The sequence below is a fragment of the Corvus cornix genome, chromosome 9 (assembly GCF_000738735.6).
Source record: "Corvus cornix cornix isolate S_Up_H32 chromosome 9, ASM73873v5, whole genome shotgun sequence".
Lineage (NCBI taxonomy): Eukaryota > Metazoa > Chordata > Aves > Passeriformes > Corvidae > Corvus > Corvus cornix.
Window position 1 is genome coordinate 17,620,742 of NC_046339.1, and position 27,023 is coordinate 17,647,764.

Genomic DNA, 27,023 nt, shown 5'->3' on the forward strand with positions numbered 1-27,023 from the left:
GGCCGTTCTCAGCATCCCGGGCCCCGAGTCCCGGGCCCGGCTGCACGCGGCTGCAGGCGGCCCCATCCGTCCCCTCAGCGGGGCCGCGGCGCGCCCGCGCCACCTGGCGGCCTCCGAGCTCCCTGCGCCTCCCGCCGCTCCGCCCCCGCTCCGCGCCGCTCGGCCCCGGCTCCGCGCAGCTCTGCCCGTGCACCCCGCGCAGTCCAGCGTTCCCTACTTTTAGAAACTTCAGAAGCCAGTGCTGTCACTTACCAGAAACGCCACTGAAACGAGAAATATCATAAATTTTAGCAATGAATCAGTCACCTGGCTTCTGTTTTAACCTGGACCTCAGAGTGTTTTATAGCACATACATATCCCTATTACTATGTGTAAGAATTAGTCCTAAACAATTTCCCTTGGAAAACACTATAATTTACTTCTCTAGAGGACACTCTCTGCTCTGCACATAGGGAAAATGCCAGATTTCCAGTTAACACGCCTATTCCCTAGGATTATATACTGCTTGCTGACTGCAGAAGGGAAAGACAAGCCCACTGTTGATTCATGCTAGCCAAGAAAAGCTTGATTTTAATTGTTACTACTGTCCAAGATGGAAAATTGGGCAAGAAGTATTTCATGCTTTAAGGGAGCCTCTTCCTCTATGCACTGGAAAAGGCTTTTCCCAAGCTTGTTCTATGCGTGAAATTCAGTATTAGGGTATGAAAAGCAGCCATAAAGGATATGGTTCCTCACCTATGGTTCTTAGTTATCTTTTTAGATGGATATATTTCTCCAGCATATGACTACATTAAGTAAACTAATTTCATTCCCCCCCCCCCCGCCCCTTCTTCTCATCCTTTTCTGCAGCTCTATTCTGTCTACTAAACAGAAAATACAAGGGAATTCTATAGGCACTGCTTGAGCAGCTCAGCTGACATGAAATTGATACCAACCTCAAGAAACATCAGCTGAAAAACCATTTACATCCCTCAGGCCACCCAAATCCCTTCAGAATCCACTACCTGGCAAAGGAGGTAGCATCACTTACCTATCACAACCAGTTGTGATCAGGATGAGTGTTGCTGCAGCACCTTGAGAAGCATGAATGTCCAGTTCCTCTCCATTCCCTGTTTTTTCCATTTCTTGCTTTACAGGTATAACTTGCTTCTTTTTTTTTTTTTTTTGTACTTCAGCAAAGCCAGGATGTGGTGTTGATCCGCTGATGACCCATGACACATCTCCTATTTACACAGGCGCATACACATAATGGGGCTGCTTCAAAACAATGCAAGGCCACTTTTAACCCATTTTTCTTCTTTGTGCCATACTAAGATGCAAGGTGGCATCATTCCATTAAAAAAGTATTGAACTGGTAACAAAATACAATTAGTCTTTCCCAGGCTTTGGAATTCATACTTGTCACTACAGCTGTTAGTGCTGCATTATATTGCCATACTTTAAAACAAACAAACAAACCCCATTAAATACATCACTGTTGTAAGGTGGGTAGTTTTCCTCTTCCCAACAGGCAAGTGCAACACATTTTTTACTCCAAGCAGCTGTTTAGCTCCCCAGTTCCTACAGTGAAGCAGAGTCTCTGCCAGGCTTTTTCTCTCCAGGGTACCATTACTAAGATTTGGACTCCTTCATGCAACTTGCACTTAAAATTCAAACTTTTAACTGAAAGTGAATTCAACTCCAAAAGCTGTTATTTCACCAGCTCTTCAGAGGATTGCCCACCCGTTCATGCTCCAGCTTCCCAGCTGTGCCCCCTTCGCACTGATTGTGGGCTGCTACAGCCCAGCCCTTCCCTGCTGTGGGTCACTTCTTCCTCAGACCCTCTGGAATCCTAGCAGGAAGCTGGCTTCAGGCTCTCCTCAGGAGACTGCAGCAAGCAATCCATCCAGATTTCTCAGCATAATAAGAGCACAGCCTGACAGCCAGGCTAATGTGACCCCTCAAGTTCAGCCAGGATCCTCACCCAACAGCAGTGATGAGTATCTGAAATCCAGTCAGCACAAGCCCACTTTGGTACAAAGCTTTATTATCTCACACCTCCTTGTCACAGCTATCATTGAAACAACTGACATTCATATTATACAGGTACCATAAAAAGCTACAAAGTGTAAACTATGCTGTGTAGTAAAGTAAAAATACTCCAGGACTGACTGTCTGCCAACTGAATTTGGCCCAGAGGTGTTCACACATGAGAGAACAGGCAGGTACTTCATCCTGAGCACGTCAGAGAGGCAGTGTTTGCATGTTTCAGAGGCAGAGCTTCTCCTGTTGATGGATGGCTGGCTTTCCTGGGATTACGTGTGGCATTAAAAGGCACAAAGAGAAACACCCCACGAAGCAGGCCCCAGGCAGTGTGGGCATCCCACCAGGAATGTGAGTGCTCCCCAGTTCTTCCAGTCACAGCTGGGGGAAATGGTGTCACCATTCCCACCAGCTCCTTGCTCTTGCTTTGTCCAGCAGGAACTGCAGCTGGAGACTCTTGCTCCAACAAATATGGGCAGCCTCCTAGCGGCTGCAGCAGTGCTGGGATTGGTGCCTGTGGTAGCCAAAACGGGTCTATGGCTGCCAGGGCTGTGGATTGCAGGGCTTCTTTACAGATCCACACACTAACACAGATGTAAATATTTTAGATGACACCATGTCTATCACGTTTAGAGACAGAAGTTCTATTTTAAAATAGTCCTAGGTACACTAGACAATTGGTTAATAAAAGGTAGTTTGGAAGGACCATCATAAGCAATATGCAGTGGTAACTGAGCAACAATAAATACTTGAGCTGTTTGGAGATTTTCTTGGTTTGTTGTTTTTTGTTGGGTTTTTTAGGTTTTTTGTTTCTTTTACCATCACCATTGTTACAAAGCAATGACAGTATCAGTAGCCATAGTAACACTTCCAAAATCGGTATCCACATATTCTCTAAAAGTTTTGGTTAATTTGATCAACAAAAAACCATTGTTACTTCCCATCCTCAACCCAATGCTAGTATTTTTAAATTTACAGCCTGATCTTCTGTATCATTAAGGTAATGGAAAAAGAACAGAGAATGAGAGGAAGTATCTCATTAGAGCAGATGATCTAGGAGAGAACAGTCTGACATAGATTCCAAATTCTTCTTTCATGAATAATCAGCACTACTCATCAGGGCAGGCAGCAAAGAGTCAAATCCAAAGGAAATTTCACATAGCTGGCTAAGAAAAAGCAACTGCTCAGGGATCATCACTTTGTACAATCCTCAGGACCCTGAAACCTCTTCCCAGGTAACAAACTTGCCTCCTTAGAAACATGCCCTTTCCAGAGCTGAAACCATCCTGATCTTAAGCCGGTGTCAAACATGCACAGCTGTTGTGCTTCCTCTGTCGCGATAGAGGGGAAACCCAGACACTCAATATGAGTGAACAACAGGAATCTGCTTTATTGATTGTACCAAAGCTTCTTATAGACTATCAATAATAGGCTTATGCATATTCGTAAAAGGCGCATTCTAAGTGGTTCACGTCGTCTAAGCCGATCTCTAACCCCTCCTTTAGTCCCCCTTCTGTGGTCAGCAGTTCTCCTTTTCCTCTGGCCTTCTAACCACAGATGTCTATTGTTTTGCTGCCAAAACCTATCCTTGCTAACTCTGCAGATAAACCCATAGCTCAACAATAAGACTCAATGGTGGTTCAGTTATTGAGCAAGATACATGTAATATTCTGCAACTTCAGTTGTTACACATAATGTGTAATGCAGTGTTCTGTGAGACCTTGCTCAGCTAACTGCAAGGGTCTATGTGCCCGTTCTCATGTAGCCAGCTCCTCAGATCAGTAAGCTGCAAAGAATCTATATGCCCTTTCTCACGTAACCAATCCTTCACATTCCTCTTCTCAAACCCTGCTCCTAAACCCCATTTCTGCTGAATAAGCCACCACTCAGTATTTTCTATGCATAGAGACCAGAGATCTCAACCCAGGGAAAGGTGGACAGAGAGTGAGGAAGCAAGATACCTACACCACAGTGATCACCAGTGATCAGCAAAGGTGTGGGAAGGGAGGGCAAGCACACATGGCACCAAGAAAGCTCAGGTAGAGGTGAATTGTGGGCACATTGGCAGCAGTCTGTCAGGGAAGAGGGGCTTCTTCAGGCACTGCAAATTCCAGCCCTGGTTCCCAGAGTGATTGTGTCATTGTAGAGAAAATGAGAGCAGGATTCAGCATTGGCTCAGGGTTGTTTACATCCGGATGACAAAGAGTCACTAGAAGGAAGAGCCCTCTTAAGGAAACCAACTTGTTGCTGGAGGGTTTTTTGGAGCACATACATCCGCTCTGTCTGGCAAATACTTGTTTGGCTTTGGGGCATTGCTTCAGTCAGAGCTCACTCCGTAGAAGTAATGTCTACTCTTTTCTTTAAACACCTTCATCTTGCTAAGATATTTTCTTCCCAGAGTTCCACCTTGCTCCCAAAGCCCCAGCTGTGCTTCCTCTAAGAGCCTCCAGCCAATCAAATACACAATGTGTCCAGTGCTGCTATTCCTGGAGCATCTCAGTGCTGAACTGAGCCAAATGAAGATGCCCAAGCTGCCTGATAAGCCCATGCACAACCTGTCAGACCACCTAACTGATGTAATATTCAGGCACCAAAACAGCTTAAAGCAGAGCAAACTCTTCACTGACATCAGGTCTGAAAAGTTTGCATGCAGACAGAAGGCACGTACAAATACAAGAATTTATCTCATAAAAATTCAGGAATATACTACAATTCTTTCCACGCACAATAATTTCCAAGACATAGGAATTTTCACTGAAAAAGTATTTGGCTAAGATTTTTTTCTTTTCTTTTCTGAAGTGGATATCCACATTAAGGATAAATCTTTTCTCAAATTCAGGCACTGAGTTTATATACAATGCAGCCTCTTAACCTGCTGCACCCTAGAGCTATGCTCACACTGTGTCACCCTGCAGCACCAGCATAACACATACTTCCCCACAGCTGTCAGTAGGGAAAAAAAAGGCATTATCAAGTACACTTTCCTTGGTGAAATTTCAGAACTGACTGAACAAATTGGGCTCCCTTTCCTTCTGTGCAAGTGCTTGACATAGGATCATTTTTAATTTGCACAGGATGAAGAGTTCCCATGATTCCCTCACTTCTCCTGTTCTGTGCCTGCTATCTCTTCTGAGGCTGAAACTACCAAAGCTGCTTCATCTTCCAAACTTACGAGCCAAAGCACAGATTTTCCAGAAAAGTCACATCATTCAGTGCTTCCCACCACCCAGCACGCACATGCACACAACAAACTCAACACGGTTCCCCAAACAGAAGGTTTGCTCTGCTCCATGACTTGGACAAACTGTTTTTGCCAGTATCCTATGCAGGGCTGAAGGCTCCTATTTAGTCTTGAATTCTCATGTAAGTAGTTTACAGTAGCCATCTGCTGAAAACACACACCTTCATTTCCGTGGAAGAGCAGCAGGGGTTTCTGACGTTCAGAGAACAACCTGTTGTCATGTTTGATAAATGCTGGTAAGTCTCTCGACCTCTAATCAAAGACTTCTTGGATTTTTACTTCTGCTAGTGATCTCATGCTGGGGCAATTTCCTATGCTCAAGCTATGGGTAGGTACCATGGTGGTAAGAATACCTGTGTGGAGTCTCTCACTCGCATTTCTGGCACATATGAACCTAAAAGGACATTCAAAACAGCACTGACTTCGAGGCTTGCATCCCAAAGGTCCCTCCCCCCACCGCCCAATAGGATAAAAATCAATAAATCATCTAATATTCCCTTCTTAAAAGTATTCCTTACATAAGGATAATTACAGATTGCAAAATATGGATTGCAAGAAAGACATCTTTCAGCAGACACTGTTTCTTTGCATGAGATTTGGAATTACAACTTGTAATTTGCTACTCGAAGATGAGAGATTTATGCTCAGGAATGCCGTAATTGCTTTTATGTTCTTCAAATAATTTCTTTAGTTTCTGTAGATACAATGCATGAAGCTGATCGATCTCTTCATTGGTGGGGTTCAAGTTCTGTTTTACAGGGATGGGGCTTCCCACTGTAAATCAAACACAACAGCATTAGCTTCGCTGACATCTCTTTTTAAGCAGAATTGCTGTCCCTTCCGTAACAGCTCCACCACAGTTCCCAGCCAGATGGCAGAATCACAGCACAATTTTCTTACCCTGGGGCCTGATCCTGCCTTTCACAAGCCTGAGTCCTGGGTCTGGTTTTCCACTTCCTTTTGCTCACATTCGGGTAAAATGAATTAACCCCCCTGCCCAACATTTCAGTCTGCCAGCAAAAGAGCACATGAGAAGAGTGATAAGCTCTAACTTGAAGGAGCAATTTACACTGCAATATGCAATCCCATGGGTTACGTGCTGTCTACAAGTCCAACACAGTATTTAAAAAAATGTACTTTCTGTCTTCTGTTCTGATTTGAATAGTAAAACTACTCAGTGTGAGGCACATGCTTAAGAGGACAGTGGCGCCCTCAACCACACAGTCACATGAACAGGACTGAAGAAAATATTTATCTTCCAATTTATTCACAATGGATATTACTGCACAGAAATGTTGTTGGTGACCTCAGCCTAGGGAGGGTAGCATGCAAATCCCCTAAACCCTGCGAGGTGTCTTGGAACCATCCATTGCCCACTAATGTGACTGGAACCAAAATGCTCTCCATGCACTGTGCAAAGCCTGCTACCTGCTCCATGGGAGGCGACTCCATGGAAATCCAGCGGGCAGCCTTCCCTTCCACAAAAAGCTATGGCTAAAAAGTGGATTGCTAAGAGGAGCTTCCCATGACCTCAGTCTTTCCTGTGTTGTTCAATCACCAGATTTTGACAGCTGTTCTTGCATTGGAAGCACCAAGACCTTAACAGACCTGACTGGGATTACAGAGGAAGTCTGGAAAAACAGAGACCTAAAAGCACCTTCAGGAGCTTTTCCAAAGGCACCTAAAAATCCCTTTCAACAGATGTTGCCACTTCAGATTGGATAGTGATGACTAAAGGGAAGCCTAGCCAGAACCACAAAGAGCTGAGCCTGCATTTTCCTGCTGCAGCTCCAACTGCTAACAGCTCTCGGGCCCTGTGTGGTGCTGAAACTCAGACTTTACATGGCTGGGGTGGGAACCCAGCCCTGGATTGAGCAATACCTTAGAGGGGTGTGAAATCAATACACATATAATACAGGATTTCCAGAGGCAGGACTGGAAACAGCAAACAGTCCCCAAGCCCTTCTGCAACAGTCTCTTCTCTCAAGAGTGAAGATTTCTTGTGGAATTGAAAACTACACTCATCTCTCTAATATTATGTGCAGCTTTAAGGAACCTGCTTAATTTGATATTTGATATTTCTGAAAAGCAGTAATAAAAAAAAAACCCATAAAGGAAAGCCAAAAATACTTCATTCATCAAGCCCAAAACACACAAACTTCACAGATCTTGGCTTAGCTGAATGGCTCTTGGATCCATGGCTTCTGAACTAGGAGTGAAATCACCCATACTTGGCTACGTTGACAGCACAGTTCATTACCTCAGGTGAGCTCACTGTGCCTCTGCAGCTCTCAGGAGCTGAGCCAATGCTTTCAAAGTCATGTTGAGCCATACCAAGAACACCCCACACACTTTCAAGGACACAGGGACATTGTGATAGTTATCAAACATGGGGAAAGAGACACAGAAGGCAAAGGATTTCATGAGTTCTTACAAGTTCTGTTGCAAGACTCTGGTCTTGCTGATTTGTAGCACTCCTGAGCTCTTGTCATGATGAAGAAATGCCTCAAAGAATAAGACATTTTAAGCTTCAAAACAGTCCTAGTGTCATCAGCCCAAATAAAAATTGCTGCATATACATCTCATTCAATACATCTCATTCCAAAGCTTTGATAACTTTTTGGCTTTAAAATAAGTGACATTTTTAGCCTGTCTGTATACAATGTGGGCTTTAAAAACTAAATATTTTCAAAATATTTAACTGCATGAACGGATAAAACAGAGATTTGCATAAAATTTAACATAAAAAGAGCTACATTTTTGTCATAAATATTTTTATTTGTTTCATACTATAATCAAATCATCCCCCCACTAAAGGGAGGACCACCTTCAATGTCCCTTGTGGAACACCAGAACAGCTCAATTTTCTTTAGTTCACTCAGGTCAGAATCTGGCTAAAAATGATTTATCAAAAAATATACAGACAGACAGCTAATGCCTTTGCATGACACCCAGCATCACCTATTTTGTAAAGGTGTGGTTGTCAATAGCACTAGTAAAACCATTAAAAATATATTCACTTCCACACTCCAGTGAGAGTAGATGGGCAGTAATGAAAGCTTTTGGGGAAAAACACTCTCCTGAACTGCCTGTCACCATGGCATGCAGGCTTACAATTAAACATGACTGGATCTTTCCAAGGGAGAAAACCAAGAGGGAAGGAAACACCCTAAAGACCTGCAAAGACATCTAAGTGGCAGCCTGCCCAAGGGCTGTGGCACCACACTGTGTCTTCTCCCTTTCCTCCTGCATCTCTCCTTCTGTCCTGATGAGCAGCAGGTCAGGACCACACAAGCTCCTTCCAGTAGCCCTGCTCCAGAGCTCTGCTGGAGTGGCTGTGCGTCAGCTGCAACATCCAACTGCTACTTCTCTGCAGAGATAAGAAATTGCAGGTCTGGGCTTCTCACAAAACAGCTACAGCATCCAGAAACCACAGCCGCAGCTGCAGAGCTGTGGCAGCCCTCTCATAAAAACTGGACAACTCTTGGATTTCTTTATGGCTTGCCTAGGATAAAAGCCTATGGATAACTGAGAATGAAGACTAAGATTTGGCCTGGGACAGAAAGGGGAAAGAGGGAAAAGAACTGCCCCTTTTAACAGGGAAGGACAGCAATCAAAAAAAAAAATTAAACCTCACATACTTGTTTGAGATGCACAGCAATCAACTCTTTCTGTTAGAACAGACTTATAAATCTACAGATATTAGCAGCACACTGATGAATTTCTAAACATTTGCAAACACGTTAGAAAAGGTGCTGGGAACTTACCAACAGTATGAATAGGTTGCCTGTAAGGTATTAAGCCAAAACTGTACTGGAATACTCCTCTAGCATGAAATAGTGGTAAAGCAAAGCCCATTATCTTTTGCAACTTCTCCTGTACATTTCTGAGCCATGAACCTTTGGGGTTTGCAACTTGCTTGAATAGTTCATTTTCACCAAAGGAAAACACTGGAACCAGATGAGCCCTGTAAAACAAAGAGGACACTGAGAATTCTACATCAGCCTGCACTTGCACTGCAGTTCACATCAGCATCACATAGTTTCACAACGACCAGCACAGAAAGTTTCAGCAGCTTTAGATTTCATCAGCAACAGGCATTCAACTCTTCTCACGTGCAGCTGCTTTTTGAATGCCTTGGCTGGTTTGTGTTTAAAAAAAAAAAAAAAGTGATTGGCACACAGCTATCAACTTGCTTTTGGCAGTATTTAGTTGGTTGGTTATTGGGTAACCTATCTGGTTAGTTGGTAACCTATTGCAATTTGTACTGTTCAGAATGATGAAAACACGTAACTGCATATAGCATAAGCATGACTTTATCCACCACTATTTCAGCAAGTCCACCCTTGTTCCACTCCATTTTTTACCTTGGCAAGCAAAGAAGCCTTGTTGCTAACCTTATAGTGCTCCCAGCTGGGTGGCATCAAAACCAGATCTTGGCTTTGCCTTGTCTTTTGACCGGAGTAATGCGTGCCCTTGGTTTCAGCACAAAAACCATGATAAAAACCAGACACCCTCACAGACACTAGTGCAGTGCCAAATTCCTCCTCTGCTGTCCAATTCCCAGTGAAACCCTGCTTCCTCTGGACTTCTTCGAAAACAGTAGCCTTAATAATGGTATTACCAGGGGTCAAATCCTACCCACAGAAATTATGTGAACTCACTTTGGCTCTTGCACAGCCTAATGAATTCTCATTCAGTTCTCGTTCAGTTCATGAATTGGCTTGGGAGGAAAGGCACTGACTAGCTCCTGGACAAACTACTTGAGTGGATGGAATTGGTGCAGTTGTTTCCAGCAGGTAAACCCAGCATTGTATTTAAAAACTTGGCTGCAGTATGGTTTTTGATTAATGCTTAGATTCATTAAATATTCTACAGAGTTTAGAGAAAAAAAAAAAATCAAGGTAATCCTAAATAGTCTCCAAAGGATTCAGGGATGTTTTATTTGATTTACTTAAATCTTAGTTTCTGCATCTTAGCTCTATTCAGCCCCCACTGTCTTCGAGAAAAACCTTACTGTAAAATAGCAGTATTGCCAGAACATTGTCAGAATTAATTTCTGCAGAGCTGTGAATGCCTGAGGAGGATGCACTGAGGACAGAGCTGGCTGGAAAGAACTGTGGACAGTCAAAATCTACCTATACAGAAAAAAACAATGGCTTCAACAGCTTCTTTAGCCTGACGACTCAGACAGACTATCATTCCCACATACTATTCTGACTAGTGTCTGCTCAAAGTTTCTTTCTCAAGTGGATTTATCACCTAGCCACCTGTAAAGGAGATATCATAAAGCCTGGTACTTACTGTGGCTGTGTAAACACTCCACTTTTTACTACAACACTAAGACAAACAGGAACATCTTGTGGTGCAATAGCATCCTGACACTGTGGGATTTGTTTTAATCTAGTGAAGGCTTTTGCAAGATGCTATGTAGGAGGCTGAGACACAGAAATAAGTAACTTAAGATTGTGAAATTAAAGATAAGTTAGCTGATTCATCATTTGTTTTGTGTCTTTAGGATTTCTTCATATCAGATATTTGTACTACCTTGGACCAAAGTGTCTTTTGCAGAAGTGCCGAGGACTTTTGCTGACATATTCAGGCCACATTTGACAAGCTCCTAGCTGAGGAACACAGCTTCTCTGTGCTGGCAGCACAAGAGCCAGGGCCAGAGCACAAATCTCTGCATTGCCCCTTCCTTCCTGTGTTGGTATTTGCTGCTGCAGATCATGAGCACCACGAATGTGTGCAGGCACTGATGGCAGGTGGGTCTTCTCATCTGCATCCCACAAGCCCTGCTTGCCCTTTCATTTCCACTTGAGTTGGAAATTTTCTTCCCATTTTGTTAATTGTTAAAAAGAAAACATTAAAACCAGAAGCAATTACTGGATGCCAAATCTTTGGTCAAGAGCTCTGTCAGACTCACCCTGTCCCACAGCCCTGCTGGAGAGATATGAAGTCAGAATTCCTGGGCTTCATGTAGAAGGAGGTTTTTGTGCTGGTGTTTGTACAAATGACCTGTAGCCTGCTGGTTACAGTGGCCATGTGACGTGTAGCCCTTAGCCACTCAGGCAGAGACAGGCACTGTCACCCAGAGGGGGGCTCTAGACAGCTACGACCCTTTCAGAAAGAGAAGAACCATCACTGGAACCAAAGTAAGTGAGTAAGTAAAGGGGCCATTCCTGTGTTTTGTAAGTGTTCTCCTCTTGTTGTTATGTGTTGGAGATACTTTTGAAATCAAGGTCATGAGAGGCACAGGTATATCTGATTTCTCAATCCAAATCAATTTAGGTAAGAGATAACCACCACCAACTTTTGTGATATGACAGAGCAGACATTTAACAACATGCTTAGGAAAAAAAAAAAGTACCTAACTATTCTTCTAAACTTTATGGTTAAAATAAGTAAAAGCTAGTGAGAGTGTTGAGGATCCCACTGAATTAATCAACAGTTGAGCAAAAATTGAGTAAAACTCATTTAGACACGAAAGTCCTAATTCAAATACACAAGAATTGTTTCTGGGTACAAATTATACTAAAATGTTACATTCTATTAGTAAACAAATTCTTTATGAGAATCCTAGTGATATGTATAAGAAACGTGTGCCCTTGGAATTTTGGCACAGAACAGTTTCTAGAACAGTTTCTAGTTTTTTGCATGCCGTGAAAAAGCAGAGAGCTCCTCTTCTCAGAGATGACCTTTTCTCCAGTTAATAGCTTAAAAAGCTGTTACAGATTTCTCAAAACTAGTATTTTTTTCTCATTGCTTCACATGTCAATGCATAATCCTGGGAGCTGTTCAGAAAGCGTAGCAGGAACAAATCATTGGTTCCAATATTTCTAATATACACACCATCTAGATCAGTCCAGGAAAAACACAACAGCTTATACTATGTAAATCACTCAAAAGATATTGATACCATCTCTGTTTAATTACACCATGATGGCTGCTTGATAGTAAAAAGTTACCTAGTTTTTCTTGAGATTTTCACCAAAAATTCCCAGGAATTTACTTTTGCAAATGGCAATCTTCAAAAGAAAGTCTTGAGAATAATAGTGAAAACAAATCTTCCTAGACCATAATTTTCAGTGATTTAATAAAACAGGGCCTGGCTTTCCCATTTGTTTGTTTGCTTAAAATGATCAGAAAATTCTACCTTAACGTATCTTCAATTTACAGAGTAGAAAGCACAATGTTTGCTCTACTCAGCAAAACCAGCCAAGGTTTACTAATACTGTTTCATAATTCTTACTCTTTGCTAGTGCAAGAAACAACAGAAATGAAACAAAATATGCTAATAACACCTACTTCTTACAAATTATGAAAGTCAAAGGAGTTTTCAACAGTCCCAGATTGGATCTAGGTGGACAGACTGGCTCCTGTGCCAGACATCTGCATGTTCTTAGACAAATAACTCCTTCAAATTCTCTAATTTAATATAATATGAATTATATTTAAGAATCCATCTGCATTCAAAGCATGCTTAATGGAAGACCTACCCATGTTTCAGGGCCATTTTAATAAAGCCCTTCCTCTTGAGGATGTTCAATGTTAGACTTCCAGGATGTGCATTCAGAGATTCCTCTGCTCCTCCAATCACAATGACGGATGCATGGCCACCTCCTTCATTGTTCAGCACATATGAGACACTTTCCTTGGATGCAGAAACCATTCCTTCAGGAGGAAACATTTTAGAGTGACCACTGGATTTTCATGTACAAATATAGTGGAATTTAAGAATATTTTTAAATCTATAAATGGTGTTTCAAAATTATAACAGCACAGAACATATTTCAAAGATTTGGGTTCAACCTCCTCAATTTGCAACAGATTTGGTTTTGGGCACGTGCTTTGATTTCACACTGATGAGTTAAATGCTGCTGCCTATTGCAAGAGTTTTGAGTTCTTCAGGGTGTGCTCTTCTGCCAACTTAACTCCCCTTCAGAGAGATTCTGTGCCCAAGAGCAGAAGAGGTGAATGGCAGCAGGCACTGCTGAGAGGCAGGAGCTAAAGCCATGAAGCAGGTGCATATAAATACAGGCATAGAGGGGTTAACAGAATGAACAGAAGACTTGTTAACTCAAACATGGAGCTACAGTGCCAAGCATAGCTCTCCATTATTTTCAAAGCTTTAAAGCAGCAGCTCCATCTAAGGAAAAGTCATGACAGCATTAGAAGAAGCAGAAAAGACTCACTTGTACCATTCTCAATGATTGCATCAGCTCATTCTCTAGTAACCAGGCCCCAGCACTCATCAATATTTAGGCTAAAATAGCAGATTATATGAAGCTTTTCTGGTACTCCTGCTGATCCAGATACTTCATCAGACACACACTGCTGTATAAGACTTTATCATCTCCTTAGATCTTGCTCTGGACTTGGTGCTTTGAAAAATCCCTTTTCTAACAGATATGTACCTAATCCTTCAAAGGTTCCTTTTTGCCCTAAGTTTTATTTCAAAGGCTTATATTGCTCCCATTTACCAGAAGCCATGTTTAACTACACTGCGTTGAATTCATACACTCTGAGTGACAATTAAGAGATCATGTCTAGTTTACATTGTTGTTGGTTTTACAGGTATCAAAACACCCTTTTGGATATCCTGTTACCCACTTGGTCTTTTTTCTAATAGGGACTTTACAATGTGGATTATAAAAATTTCATAAGAGAGGGAAGATGACTGTGATCTACTTTTGAGAGCTGGCCATCAAGAGGAATAGCTTGTTACTGGAGCATGTTCAGACCTCAGTAAAAAGCTACATCCGTTTGCCACATATGCCTTCACAGTCACTGTTACTCTGAAAATGCAGCCGACCTGAGACTCACAAATAATTCAAGTGACGTTCATTCATGTCAGCATGCATTTTCCCTGGAAAGGAAAGCAGGAGCTGCTGCCTTTCCCAGGACAAATCTGTCTCCTGCCGAAGCTGAGCTGTCAGCCTGCATGCAGGGCACTGCTCCATGCTCGCACCGGAGCCCAGGAGTGCCGCAACTGCGCTTCCCGAGGCAGCAACTGCAGGTTTTGGAGAAAGGGAGAAAAAGACGGGGAGATGAAACACTGTGCCAGGAGCATGGCTTTCAGGACATGGAGGATTTTGCAAGTGTTTTATGCTTTGACTGATAACATGTATTAGACCAAAGGTCCCCTCTCATTTATCAGCTGCATACCTGTGAAAACCGAGCTCCAGTGCTGGTTATTCTTTAGTGTGCTTTTTACTGCAGCTGTTTTTCATCCTGCAGGTAAATATTTGTTCCCATTGGTCAAGATGCCAAAAACATATAAATCTGACTTCCAGACAATGATTAAAAGACAGTGTTTAAAATTGCAATGGTCTAACACTGCCAATCCCTCACTTAGCAAGTCTCAAAGAACACCCTCAGAAATTACATTTGCATGGAAAGGCATTCTCTGGTATGTTGAAGCATACATAGATAAGTAATTCTGATATTAATATGGGCAGGATCCTAGGCATGGTTCTGTGAATGGAGCAGTGGAACAGCTTCTCTGAGATTGCAGCATCTGTGTTGCAGTCAGGAATTAAGTTAGATCTCTGTCTCCCAAAGTTAGTCTTGTGCATCAGAACATACTTAAATGCTGTAGTTGAGTGAAATTAAGTAAAATAATTCCTGGATTAAACCACTGGGGTGGAACACTCGTCCTTATTTAATTCTTCTCATCCTTCTGTTCCCCCAACTTGATTGGTTGTTATTTTTATCTTTTATTACTGCAGCACCAGTCATGAATATCACCCCTTTATGACATGCTTCTCAGAACAGAGAAAAAAGGTCCCTCTCTTTAGAGTTTACATCTCAATTAAAATTACACAAATTTGCATCATGGGACTTCAATCAGAAGAAGGTAATTAAGTTCTGAGTAGAAAGATATTTGTAATGTGCAAGACTAAGCCCTTCAGGTAAGAGATTAGCCTGAATTAGTTCTACAAGTGCCTGCCCAATGACTAAATAACATTACAAATTATTATGCCCTTCTCTTCTTGTATATAATGGGTACTCTGGACTGCTGTCTCACAGTTCAAAGGAAAACCAGCAATTTTTTTCAGAAAGAAAAAACAACTCAGTGATATAGTTTACAAAACTATTAATAAAACCTTCAAATTGTTTTGCCACAACAGTTCATCATAAAATAGAGGTTAAATTTAGCACCAACATTGATCCTTCTGAAATTACTTACCATATATAAGTAGAGGAAAAGACTCTACATTTGTAATAGAAGCTAAAATATGGATCAACAGCTGAGACATTCTGCTTTTACCTACCAGCACTCATTATGTATTCTCTGAAGAAGGGACAGCCAAACCAGATGGGCATGATATGAAGATATGGAGTAAGCCCAGGAAATAAATTTTTGAAAGTAGGATCGGTGCAAAAGTTTCCAAAGGCTCCAGCTACTAGGACCCCATGAGGGTGAAAGCCAAGTAAGTAGTTGTGATTTGGGTTCAGTTCTGAAGTTTTTATAAGCTGAAAAATAGAGTCAGTGGTGGACATTATAATATTTACCTCAAAAACAACAGCTATGGCGATTGCACGTTGACAGGACATCAAAGCAATGACAATGCAATTCCTTCTGAGCACTTAAAACTACTGTCCTGCTTTACAGATAAACAAGACTTAAGTAGATATGTCAGGATACCATGTCTAGCATTTGCTGTGCTGAAGCACTATCTTATGACCCAACAGTCCAAGTACAAAACCAGGCCCTGTCCCCTTTTGTCACTAAATCTCAGATTTCCCATGTTTTAAAAAGAAGTTAAGATCACCCTGGAGTAAGTATTAGAATTTACCAAAGATTAGTCTTAGATGTTTGCCCATGCTTATGTCTGTTCAAGCTGTTTGTGAGAAACCTTTTACTCACATGAATGGGAAAGTATTCCCTGAAGTACTTCCAGACAGTCCAGCTTCTGACCCACTGGGACCGTCTGCCCCCAGCACATGGTGTTTCCCAGTCAAGGTAGAGCCACAGCAGGTACAGAACAGCAAGGAACCAGAAGTTGCCCAGGATCAGGATCACAAAGAATCCACAGCAAAACTCTGCTACAAGAGACAAGAAGTGATTCAATTCACAGCAAGCATGAATCACATCTGTGTCCTTTTAAGACCCCGAATGCCCAGCCTTGATATGTTTTTACAGATTCACTCAAAATGCATACAAGTTGAACTCAGCTTATTCCACACGGTGTTGTTACACTGAGGGTGAAACATCACAAGAGTGTATCACCTCAGTCTGTTATTTCTCCCTCTACTGAACAACTGGACGTTTGGTAGAGAGCATCTGGTTTACCTAAGGCAAAATAAAAGGAGACAGCAAGAGCTAACAAGGATGTAATGCTTCAGGGAGTGAGAAGAAAGGAAAGCTGCGGAAAGAAAGAAGGGAAAGGGAGCCATAGCAACATCTCTTTTCTAATTACAGGGGTGTTGGGCAATCATTTTCTATTCTGCTTCTCATCTTCTCTACCTGTAATATGAGGGTGGTAGTTCTACTCCCAGCCAAAAGTGCTGTCACTGGCCAAGGAGATGCACTAGACAAGACCAAAACATTAAGAGGTTCTGCTTCAGCCACTAAACATGTCAGTCAAAGGGGAAGTTCAGTGGTGCCATGGGAACACAACAGCAGGTAGGTCCTGATACTTTCAAACCCAATTTAGTAAGAAGGGTAACATCATGCTACAATAGTGATACATAAGAATTGTATTATACACAATTCAAAGAGCAAGAAAAAGTTGTTTGGTTAAATACAGTGTGTTACTTTGGGCTCAACCTTGAAAGAATTACTCAGGGAAATCCTATGGAAACTTTATCTTTGTAGAACTTGCAGAATTTTACAGTCTTGCAGCACGCTGAGCAGCCCTGGTCAGAGATGTCTGAGGAGGAGGGCCTGCTGCTCTCTGCCCCGTGGTACCCCTGCAGCAGCCTGCTTGCTCTGCCACCTCCTGAACAAACCCCAGCAGGCTCATGGATCAGATGCTGAAGTCCAGGTTGCAAGGGAGCTTTAGCATCATAAATTTATAAAATGGCAAGCAAAACAGGACCTAGTTCTCACTGGAAGACTCAATGGGCAGAGTTGCAGGAACCTGGCATTTTTCAGAGACATTTTACAATGCAGAAGCAGTACTTTATGTCTCACAATTGACTGGCTTTCACGAGGGCAATATCCCGTGAAGTCCTAGAAGAAGTTACACCAGTGAAACATACTGAGCTAAATACACCACTAAATAGAGCAGAATTAAAAAGAAACAATAGAAATACTTCAGGCAGTAATTTGGCTCACACAATGTAAATATCACCAGAACTGAAAACTTTACAATAAACAGATGAACCAAGAGTAAAACCCACTCATCCTAGCTCAGATCACCTTCATTCAAGAGAGATATTACTTGGGTGTTGAAAAGTCAGCAGATTCCCTAGACTAAGCAGATTTTGAGCTGCTGAAATTGAGATCTTAACTTGGTCTACAGGCAGACTTGCATTTCCTCCAACCTGAATATTTACTTCTTTTGAACTTCAACCAGCTTGTTCGTGTGCCTAGTTTGACTGTGCATTCAGAATAGAATTGGATATCTTGTCCTGGGGCAATTGAGAACTACCACAGAATCCAGAAGCAGACACAGCAAGCAAAGTTGCTGGTTATAGTGAGTAGGAAAGAAGGGGATGAACATCCACATTTCTAGCAGGAATACGATCAGAAAAATAAAGAATTGCATTTCCTCTGAGGAAGGGAGAAGGAAATTACCATAAACAAAAGCAGGAGCAGGATCAAATCTACCATTTTCAAGGATTCTCCATTCTTCGGTACAGAATTCTTCAGTACAGAAGCTCACTGCTTCCTCCTCATACAAGCAACCCCAGTCTTCCACATAAAAGCACTTGAGTAAGAGGTCTTGAAAAACACCACAGCTAACTGAGGCCCACAGACCCTCAAAGTCAATGTGGAAAGCTCACAAGAACTGAAACAAATTCTAAGGAACATCATTATTGCAAGACAAGTAACACAGGTGAAATATGACACTCAATTTCACAGAGAATCCCACACTATCATCAGTCCAAAATAGGGCACAGAAATCTACTGAGGAAAAGTCATTACCTGTTCCTTGAAGAAGAGATTCTGAAACTACAGAAATTTCTAGGAATGCTAATTTGGACAGGATGCCAAGGTTCTTGGTTTAAGTTTGAACAAGTATGAGAAGTTTTTTTTAGCTGCTATAAATCAATTAATTTCAAGTTGTTATGCAAAAATTGGTAAGTAGTTCTATTTCTGACCCTTCCTTTCAGAAGCACTTTCAGCTTAACACAGAATCACAGGGCTTTTTTAACACAGAATCACATGGCTTTTTGCTATCAGTTCCCGAGCAAACAGCTGAAAAGTGCTCTGTAGCAAAGCATCCTTGCTGTGAGACCTAATTATATCAGCAGTGAGAAGGCCCAGATAGTTGTACTTAATCCTATGCAGACAAACATACACAAGATCAACAAGCTTGCTGCTTTGCTTTAGCTAGGACACATTCCTGAGTGCATGCAAGATATGGGGAGATAAGTACGCTGTTAGCGCTTCCTAAGGGGAGCTCAGCATCTTGTAGGACAAAGTTGATTACTGCATTCCCAATGAGACATGCCAGGCAAATTCCTTTTGCCATACCTCCTCATTATTTCAATGAATTAAGAGCCTGCAAGATGACCTAAACAGTGATGACTCAAAACCAGTGAGCCTATAAACACAAACCTGATGTTTTCTCCTTCAAACAAGACAGTGAGTAAATAAATAGCAACCATTTTAACTAAATTCATAAAAAAATTTCAGGCAAAAGGTGAATAACTTGGGATTTGTCACTCTACTGCGTCATTGTGTCCTTGGGTGCAGTTACAGTGTACGCTCTAAGCGTAATTTTTTGGTTGAACTTGAATTAGAGCTTTGAAAAATATCTTTGTGATATATTGGATTGGGGGGGTGGAGGGGGAGGAAATATAGAATAAAAGACAAATCACTGCCATGGAACTCTGAACACTGGGTTTGTGAGCCAATGTTGATGTGTCACTTCTCCATTTCCCATTTACAACACATGGGTACTCATATTTTGCAACACATGGATGAAAACCACTCTATGTAGTGTTAGCTATCAGTACTGGCAGCCATCCTGCCCAATGATGTTTGTACACGTGATCCTTCAGTCATTAAACAGGCTCTGAGTTTGCAGCTGCGGGCACCAAATTCATAAAATAGTTAAATATCAGAGATAGGAAGCAGGAAAACAGCACAGGTTAAATCTAGAAATTGGAAGCTTCAAATGCTTTTGGAGTTACCAAGGCATCAAAAATGTTTAATTAATATCTATCGTGAAAGCCACCGAATGTAAGATTGTCCCTAGAAGAGAAGGCTCCCATTATGCTCAGAGCAGTCATGGACAGCATGCCTGGGCACTGCAGGTGTGTCCCTTGTGCCAGGGGTGCTGGTCTCGCCCCAAGCAGCACTACAGGCTCTCTGCAGTGTTCCAAAAACCATGCAAAGGCGCTCACTCCAAAACCTCAGGACTGCCCAGCAACTCAGGACAGCTCCGAGCCAGTTCCTGCCATGTCCCACATACCATTAGCAAAGGTTTCTCTAAACACATTATGCTCCTCTGTCTTAAAAGAGCTGGAGACATTCAGAGTTCAGCAATTTGAACCTCATCCCACCAAGGACATGGTAAAACCCCCCATCTTTATCCCCTGGCATCCTAGTAAATACACAGGCGGAGAAGTGATTCTTAGCATTGCCCCTCCCTGGGCTTTATGCGTACATGTGTGTACCAATACACAAAGCAAGCTGAAAAGCTCATTTCTTACCACACAGACATGGGGGGAAAAAAATAAAAAAGAAAAACTACATTATTCAACAACCATGTTGATGTATCTACAAAAAACCAGTGCTTTTCTCATCCTTAGTTTTCAGAGCAGCAATGTCCCTAAGCTGGGTTGGGAACAGAACTTTGGAGGGAACACAGAAGAATTGCAGTGATGTTTTCATCCCTAGTGAACATTTGCTCCTCTCAATTATCCTTCAAGCTAACACTGATCAGCTGATTTTGGCATTAAAAAAAAATTATTTTCCCCACTTACGGGATATTTTCATGCAGGAAAAAAAAATTAATCAGCCTTAATTTCTGAAAATATTCTCTAAATTATTTCTATATATCATGAAGAAAATGACAGAAATTCAAATGAAGTAACAACTACAGCAAATGGACTCCAGTATTCCCACCAAAGTAAGACCTGAGACAAAAGGCAACACCTGAGAACAGGCAGCCTGCCAAAGCAACAGTAAGCAAGTTCATGCCTCTGCAGAGTATTGCTCTGCAGCTTTTACATAGAAAGCCTCTTTTTTAAAAAATGGAGACGTAATGTTACTACTGTCCTGTTTAAAGCCTACTACTCTGTGCAATTCCGTCAATATACAGTTTTCCACCAGTAACACAGGAACCTGCTGACGCTTTTTATCCATGGCAGATAAGGACTTGCCAGCAAAGAAAAAGCAGGGAGTTTATTTAAACTAACTGCACTGGAAAACTGTTGGCAGCCCCAGGAATTTGGTAGCGGTGTCCAGAACTGAGGTGGTTGGGCATCCAGCATTTGTTGAGTATGTATCAGTCTCCTGTGAGGGCCTTTGTCAGGTTATTGGTTACAACTGGGAGCCACAAGGATATCTGAGCATTCCTACCAAGGAAGCAGTATCTCAACAGCACTAGGATAACAAACATAAACCCTCAGATGCCAAGCTTTGGAGGCCTGTTTATGCTGAAATTTGGTTCCAGTTCCCAAGATCTTCCACTGGCAAATACTGATAAACTAGAGATACAGAGCATTACAGACAACTGACTTGGAGGTAGAGTGGTCTGGATACCATAAATCCCCAAGTTACTAATTGCCAAATCCTGAGACAGAATGCCAAATTTAGTCTACATATTTCCCACTTCTTTTCTTTCTCCTTAGGCATTCACTATCACTTATGTTCAGATACAGGGTCTCTGGCCTGACACAGAAGAGCCATTTTTCTTCTTATTTTTGAGAAATACAACCAAATAGACACATGGTTAAATTCCCTCCCTAAGACATAGGTAACAGAGGCAGCATTCCTACACATACTAGTCAGTAAGTACCCTGTTATTCTCTGCAATCACACTTCCGTCCCTACCCATAGGCCACCAATAAACTTCATGGATAGATGAATACAGAGTATTCAAAAACAAGCAGCAATACCAGCCAGCTTGCTAGGAAAGACTCATGGAGCTTAGCTGAGTTTTCTTAAGTGTCAAAAGAGTTTTTTTTAAAAAGGCTTTGAGGGAAAACAAAACCATATTACTTATCCAGCTATAGCTGAAGAATTAAATCAGCACCAGATAACAAACCATCATGGCGTTTGCAGGAAAGGCTAATATTTGCCTTAGCACATTACACTGACACCTGCTTTCTCAACACAGAAATCACTTATTATTCCAGCAGTAATCTCACACTCTGTGGCAAATGTTTCATCATTTCTATTCTTTTGGGGAAGCCAGATCCACAACTCAAAACTGTCTCCAGCAAGTTCAGTTAACAGACTGCTTCAGCCTACATGCACAGAAGTTTAATCACTAGAGAACAGGATGTAGTTTAATATATACCAAGGTCTTCGTGCATATTAAAGGATACCTTGTATTATACAGTGATTTTGTATTACTAAGGGTTTTGCAAATAAACACAGGAGTGCCTGCACAACAGTCACTTCCTAAACCCCCAGTGAGGAGACCAGGGACACTGCTGGGCCCCAAAGGTGAGCCTTAGAAGATACACCATTCTCCCCTACCATCACTTTTTCTCAGAGAAAAACCCTGGTATCCCTGCTGTAGGGTTAAATTCTCATTTCCCTCTTTCATTGTCTGGCCCAAGACACCACCACTCCACTCAAGTTACTCAGTTTTGCATTTGATTTTGTACATGCTCAAACTCCACTGTCCCTTTTCACATAAGGGGCACAGAAGTTAGCAGGAACATAGGGCACCAACTCACCTTCTATCTTTATTTTCTTCAAAAATACTGTCATTTGATTTGTGTACATTAGAGAGAAAAGAAAACAAAAGGCTAAAGCACTGGGAAAACAACACTCCAACCAAATCTGATTTTTTTCTTTGTTTTAATGGTTTTGCCTTTAAAAGAACCCTTTGATCTACCTCCTGCCTGGGTACTACTCACCTCCTGATACAAACTGAACCTCACTGACAGATGTGCAGTACTGAGGCACACAGCTCACACACCAAGAATAAATGCTCAACTGCAGTGTGCTGTGTGAGAAACAGAAAACCTACCCTTGTTCCCAATAGGGAGGATATCAGACACACTAGTAAATGCAGCAAAATTAATTCAAAGCTCTTAAGAAAAATATTTCCAAGCTTAAAACCAAAGATTTCCTGCAAACACCAAGCACATCTGTTGCACTCAGTGACAATTTCTTTAGAGCACATGCACCATGAAACCTATGACACAAAAATGGGGGTTATGCAACCTCTTTGCTTTGTCAGTCCAGCAGCACTTACAGGCTTGGAGATTTCATTTCTCCAGGTGACTTTCTGCCTGAAGTTGCATTGGACAACGGCACAGAGTGATCAAGAGCAGACAGCACACAGCCTCACAAGGCAGACACGGTGTGGGCGTTGCACGAGCTCGGAACAGGGCCAGACCTGCCCCAGGTCTGTCAGCCCTGGCCAAGCCAGTGAATCTCTAATAACAAAAATTACAAGCATAAAAAACTACCATCTATAGAAAATTGTCTGGTTTGGCTTTTTAGCCAAAGTAGGCACTATGAAATTGCAAAACTTCACGTATTTGCTGTTTCAGCAGTATAACACTAATGGCTTGACATTGTGCTTCAGCCTGAAGCTGTTTTGGATTTGTGTTTAATACAGTGAGAAATAGCATGATTTTAGCATTTGCCAGTTTTCAGTTTTAACAGCTTTAGTTTTCTGGACTCAAGACTGATAACACTGGTCTTTCAAAAGACAGAAGCCCAATTAAAACACTTTCCTCTTTCATGGAATTTATACCCAAACTTTTCTGGTCTGCTGCACTTGGAGAACATAAGATATTAAGCCGTACGGCATTTTCAGCCAACACATGGTGGGAATTTGTTAATGGGCATTTCTCTCATCCAGAAACATACATATCCCAGTATTTCAGAACTTATTTTTGCTTCTGGTGTCATGCCCCTGGATAATGAACAGGCAAATCACTGTTACAATGAAAACTTGTCTTTTCCCTTTGAGGGTGAACTTTGGCAGCTTGCAGCACAGAACAAGGAAGCACAGGAACTTACAGCCAGAATTTTAAAGAGGTTCCTTTTGTATATAATGAAATTCTGTGCACATCTGTACAGCTTTTTTGAGACAGAGGCATGTTTACTCTGCCTACGCTACACAGCAGAAGCAATAGATCTGTAGTGCAGATCCAGCCCAAGCTGGTACACTGCATGAAGAAGCAGAACTTTGTTGTACCAGGTTGCTGCTGATATTTTTTTCAGTATCTGTTGACTGATTTGCTCTTTCTACAGTGGGGATGAGATTTAGGCTTCAACAACTATTGCATGTCTGTATTTCAGGCCAGATTGTCAGTCACACAAGCAAGAGGGCATTTTCAGTCATCAATTCCACAGTCTCAGAAAACCATGCAGCATTACAACAAAGCAAGCCTGGAGAGCAAGGGCATTTTACATTTCTCAACCAGGAAGATGAAACCAAGAGTCTTCTATCCAAGTCACATTGTGAATTCTAAATTGCAATAGGCTCACATTCTCCTTTCAGCTTACTCAGTGTGCCAGATCTGTTTTTCACATGTCACTCCCCAGATATGAAGCCTATCATTAACTGATTCAGCTTTTGTCAATCAGAGCACTAATTTTCAGAGTTATCTTACTTCATCTGTTAGTCCTATAGTTCATTTTACTAAGCTATGGCACCTTACAACATACCGAGATGGGCAACTTTAGCAGCTAAGCCAGTACCCCATTTATTCACTGCTCTGAACAGAATCCCTCTATCTATATCATGAATCATTAGTTGTCATAGGGCATTATCTGTTCAAGTTTTCACATGCAGATATGTAACACAAGACAGACAATCAACATAAGATCGTGCTTGGCATAAACTAGTTCCAGCCACACACAAACACCCAAAGAATGCCTAAACCTCCAATCTGTTCTGTGATGAACTCACACAGTATTTCACTCGTAGTGGGGCATCCCCTCCCTGATTTGAAAGTGTCACTTTTGAATTCAAAAGCTTACAAACAAACAACATCTGTTCAGGCAAAAAAAAAAAAAAAAAAAACAACCAAAAAAAACCCCAAAAAAACAAACAAACAAAAAAACCTGGAAAATCCAGACACAGGGGCAGTCCAGAATATCAGAAACCAGCCCATTTCTCACTGCTTTAAGTCATTTAGGATTCATCCACCTGAATTTTCCTGCAGCTAAGTGAAACTTTTTGGCCAGATCACTGGCTGCCCTATGATTGAAGGCATCCATCTACAAAATGACAAGGTCACCTCGGTCAGCTCTAAAGATAAACATCCCCATGAAGCACAAACAGATAATTATTATTAGAATCAAATTGCTAACCAAGGATTCTCGCAAACTGATTTTTTCATGATCACATGAACTCACTATACTCAACATAACCAGACATAAGACCATTTCCTTGTTGATTTTCCTTGGCATTCCCAGCTGCAGAAGACAGCTGCCTACTTTTCCTGCTAAACTACAGAGAGAGGATTTTCTGCATCCCGATCACTTCTAGTAAGCACAGAAAGATGTGTTTTTCTGCAGCAGTATTGCTACGTTAGGAAAAAAAAAATTGTTCTCTTCCACCTGCCCCTGAACTTCCACTGCTTTATGAGACTGGAATAATGGCTCATGCCAAGACCTAATTCAATAACAGAAAATTAAAAGTACAGACTATTTACAATGTAGCCACAAACATAAACTGTTTATCATTTAACAACATATAATTTAGAGGTAGCAGAACATCTACTGATTAATCTGTGAAGATGCCTCATACCCTCCATACTTCCCCCAAGCCTCTCATGTGTGGGCTAAAAAAAAAAATAATCGGAAAGACATCAGACCATCTGAAGGATAATATACTTGCAAGACATACAAGGAAGATATGTGCACACTCCTTTTCTCCTTGTAAATCCTAGAGCATAGAGGATCTTGAAGTGTTCCAGCATTTCCAGTAATACACAGCTAAGCAGTGGCTCTGTACCACATAACAGACTATTCAATAACCACTTTCCAATTTATACAATCCATGGATTTAGTCTCGTAGAGCTTAAGGCTTATTTTACCTTATCAAGTGATTAATTTCATCAAGTTCAAGACACCTACCCATGTGAATAAGATTTGCTGCAGTAAAGAGGTGCTTAGTGATAGGTGTCTATTAAGATATTAGGAACATTAATTATAGAGGAACAATCAGTGGAAAAAGATTACCAAGTAGAATTAGCAACACTTTCTTAAAGTCAGTGAAGATATTTTTATAGAAGTGTCTTCATTTGAGCCAATTCACTGACAATGCCCATTAATTTTCATCACCTTGTTAAATAAGACTTTTATTGACCTACAGCATATAAAGTTATTTTACGAAATTACAAATGAAAACAGCATTAGTCATGTACCAGAATTGATGCTCATGTTCAATAAAAAAGTTGCTGTCAGAAACCTACTGGTGCCTCAATGAGGAACCACAGACACTAGCTTTTTAGGATGGTATTTGAAGAAGAACCCATAGAAAGAAATAGACACCCCAAAAAGAGGATAAGCCATCCAAAGCTTTCAGGGAAGAAAGAAGTGCGATGCTCTTGCCCGTCCGGGGATCGTCGGGAGCTGCTCGCCCCTGGCCGCTTCGGCACTCACGTGCAGCCACGGGCTGGCACCGAGCGATACCCACAGGTAACGCTGGTCACGGAAAAAGCCGCTTCTTGCCCTTCTCTCTCTGGAGCAGGGGCAAGAAGGAGAAAGACTGTTACCCAGCAGGAGGAAGGAGAAGATCCACTGCAGCACGGCGACTGTCTGGATCCTTCTCTTTAGCGGGATGTTGATGGGGGCAAACTCGACCTTCATGCTGACGGCGGGAGAGCAGCGCGGGAGGCACGGACCTGCCGGCTCCAGCCGCAGCCGCAGCCTCAGCCGCTGCACCTGCCCCCTGCGCGCCGCTCTGCCGCGGCCCCGGCCGTGCAGGACGCGCCCCTCCCGCCGCCAGCGCTGCCCACGGCCGCGGGCCCGGCAGGCGGGGACGGGGAGGCGGTCCCGCCCGCGGGAAACCTGATCCTGGAGCTGGAGCGGGCAGAGCCCGGGCGCGGCTGCGGGGGCTGGCGGTTGCTATACCCCCTCCTCACGCAGGCGGCCGGCGCGGCTCCCCCCGCTCCGCACAGACGACACCGGGCGGGGGGAGCTCTCTGCTCGCTCTGCCGGAGCGAGCCCCGCGCCTGTGGAGCCAGGTGCGTCCGCACACCCAGCACCTGCGCTGCCCTGGCGGGCTGGGCGGGCTTTTCCCCTTGGAGCGACCGGAGACTTGGCACTCCCGGGAGCGCTTAAGGCTCTTACCACTAAAGAGCTTATGGAGCTGACCCAGAACTTAAAAGAGTTCCTGCAGTGTTTGGCGTTAAGCCTTTCGTTTCTAATTAAACCAACAAACGCACAGCCTCCTCCCGCCCGCGGCGCTTCGCCCGGGGTGTCCGTGACAGG

General features: G+C 42.4%; 1 protein-coding gene across 2 annotated transcripts; it reads right to left on the minus strand.

The window, feature by feature from the left end:
* Positions 1-2,009: 2,009 nt before the first annotated feature.
* On the minus strand, positions 2,010-26,534 carry MOGAT1 (monoacylglycerol O-acyltransferase 1). Of its 2 annotated transcripts, none has more exons than XM_010405392.3 (6): positions 26,306-26,527; positions 16,137-16,315; positions 15,541-15,742; positions 12,763-12,937; positions 9,031-9,230; positions 2,010-6,037 (listed from the first exon to the last, which is right to left on the minus strand). In XM_010405392.3, exons 1-6 carry the CDS (start codon positions 26,397-26,399, stop codon positions 5,883-5,885), a joined length of 1,005 nt encoding a protein of 334 aa, XP_010403694.1. In that variant the 5' UTR covers positions 26,400-26,527; the 3' UTR covers positions 2,010-5,882. The 2 variants fall into 2 exon arrangements, with proteins under 2 accessions (XP_010403694.1, XP_010403695.1); XM_010405393.3 differs by having other exon boundaries at positions 5,841-6,037; positions 16,137-16,312; positions 26,306-26,534.
* Between the last annotated feature and the right edge of the window lie 489 nt (positions 26,535-27,023).

Coding starts and splice junctions, on each gene's coding strand:
- MOGAT1 (XM_010405392.3), bottom strand. CDS start 26,399: ATGAAGGTCGAGTTTGCCCCCATCAACATCCCGCTAAAGAGAAGGATC. Junction 15,743..16,136: donor GGGAATACTTTCCCATTCAT/GTGAGTAAAAGG, acceptor TCTATTTTTCAG/CTTATAAAAACTTCAGAACT. Junction 12,938..15,540: donor AGAATACATAATGAGTGCTG/GTAGGTAAAAGC, acceptor TTCCTCCTGAAG/GAATGGTTTCTGCATCCAAG.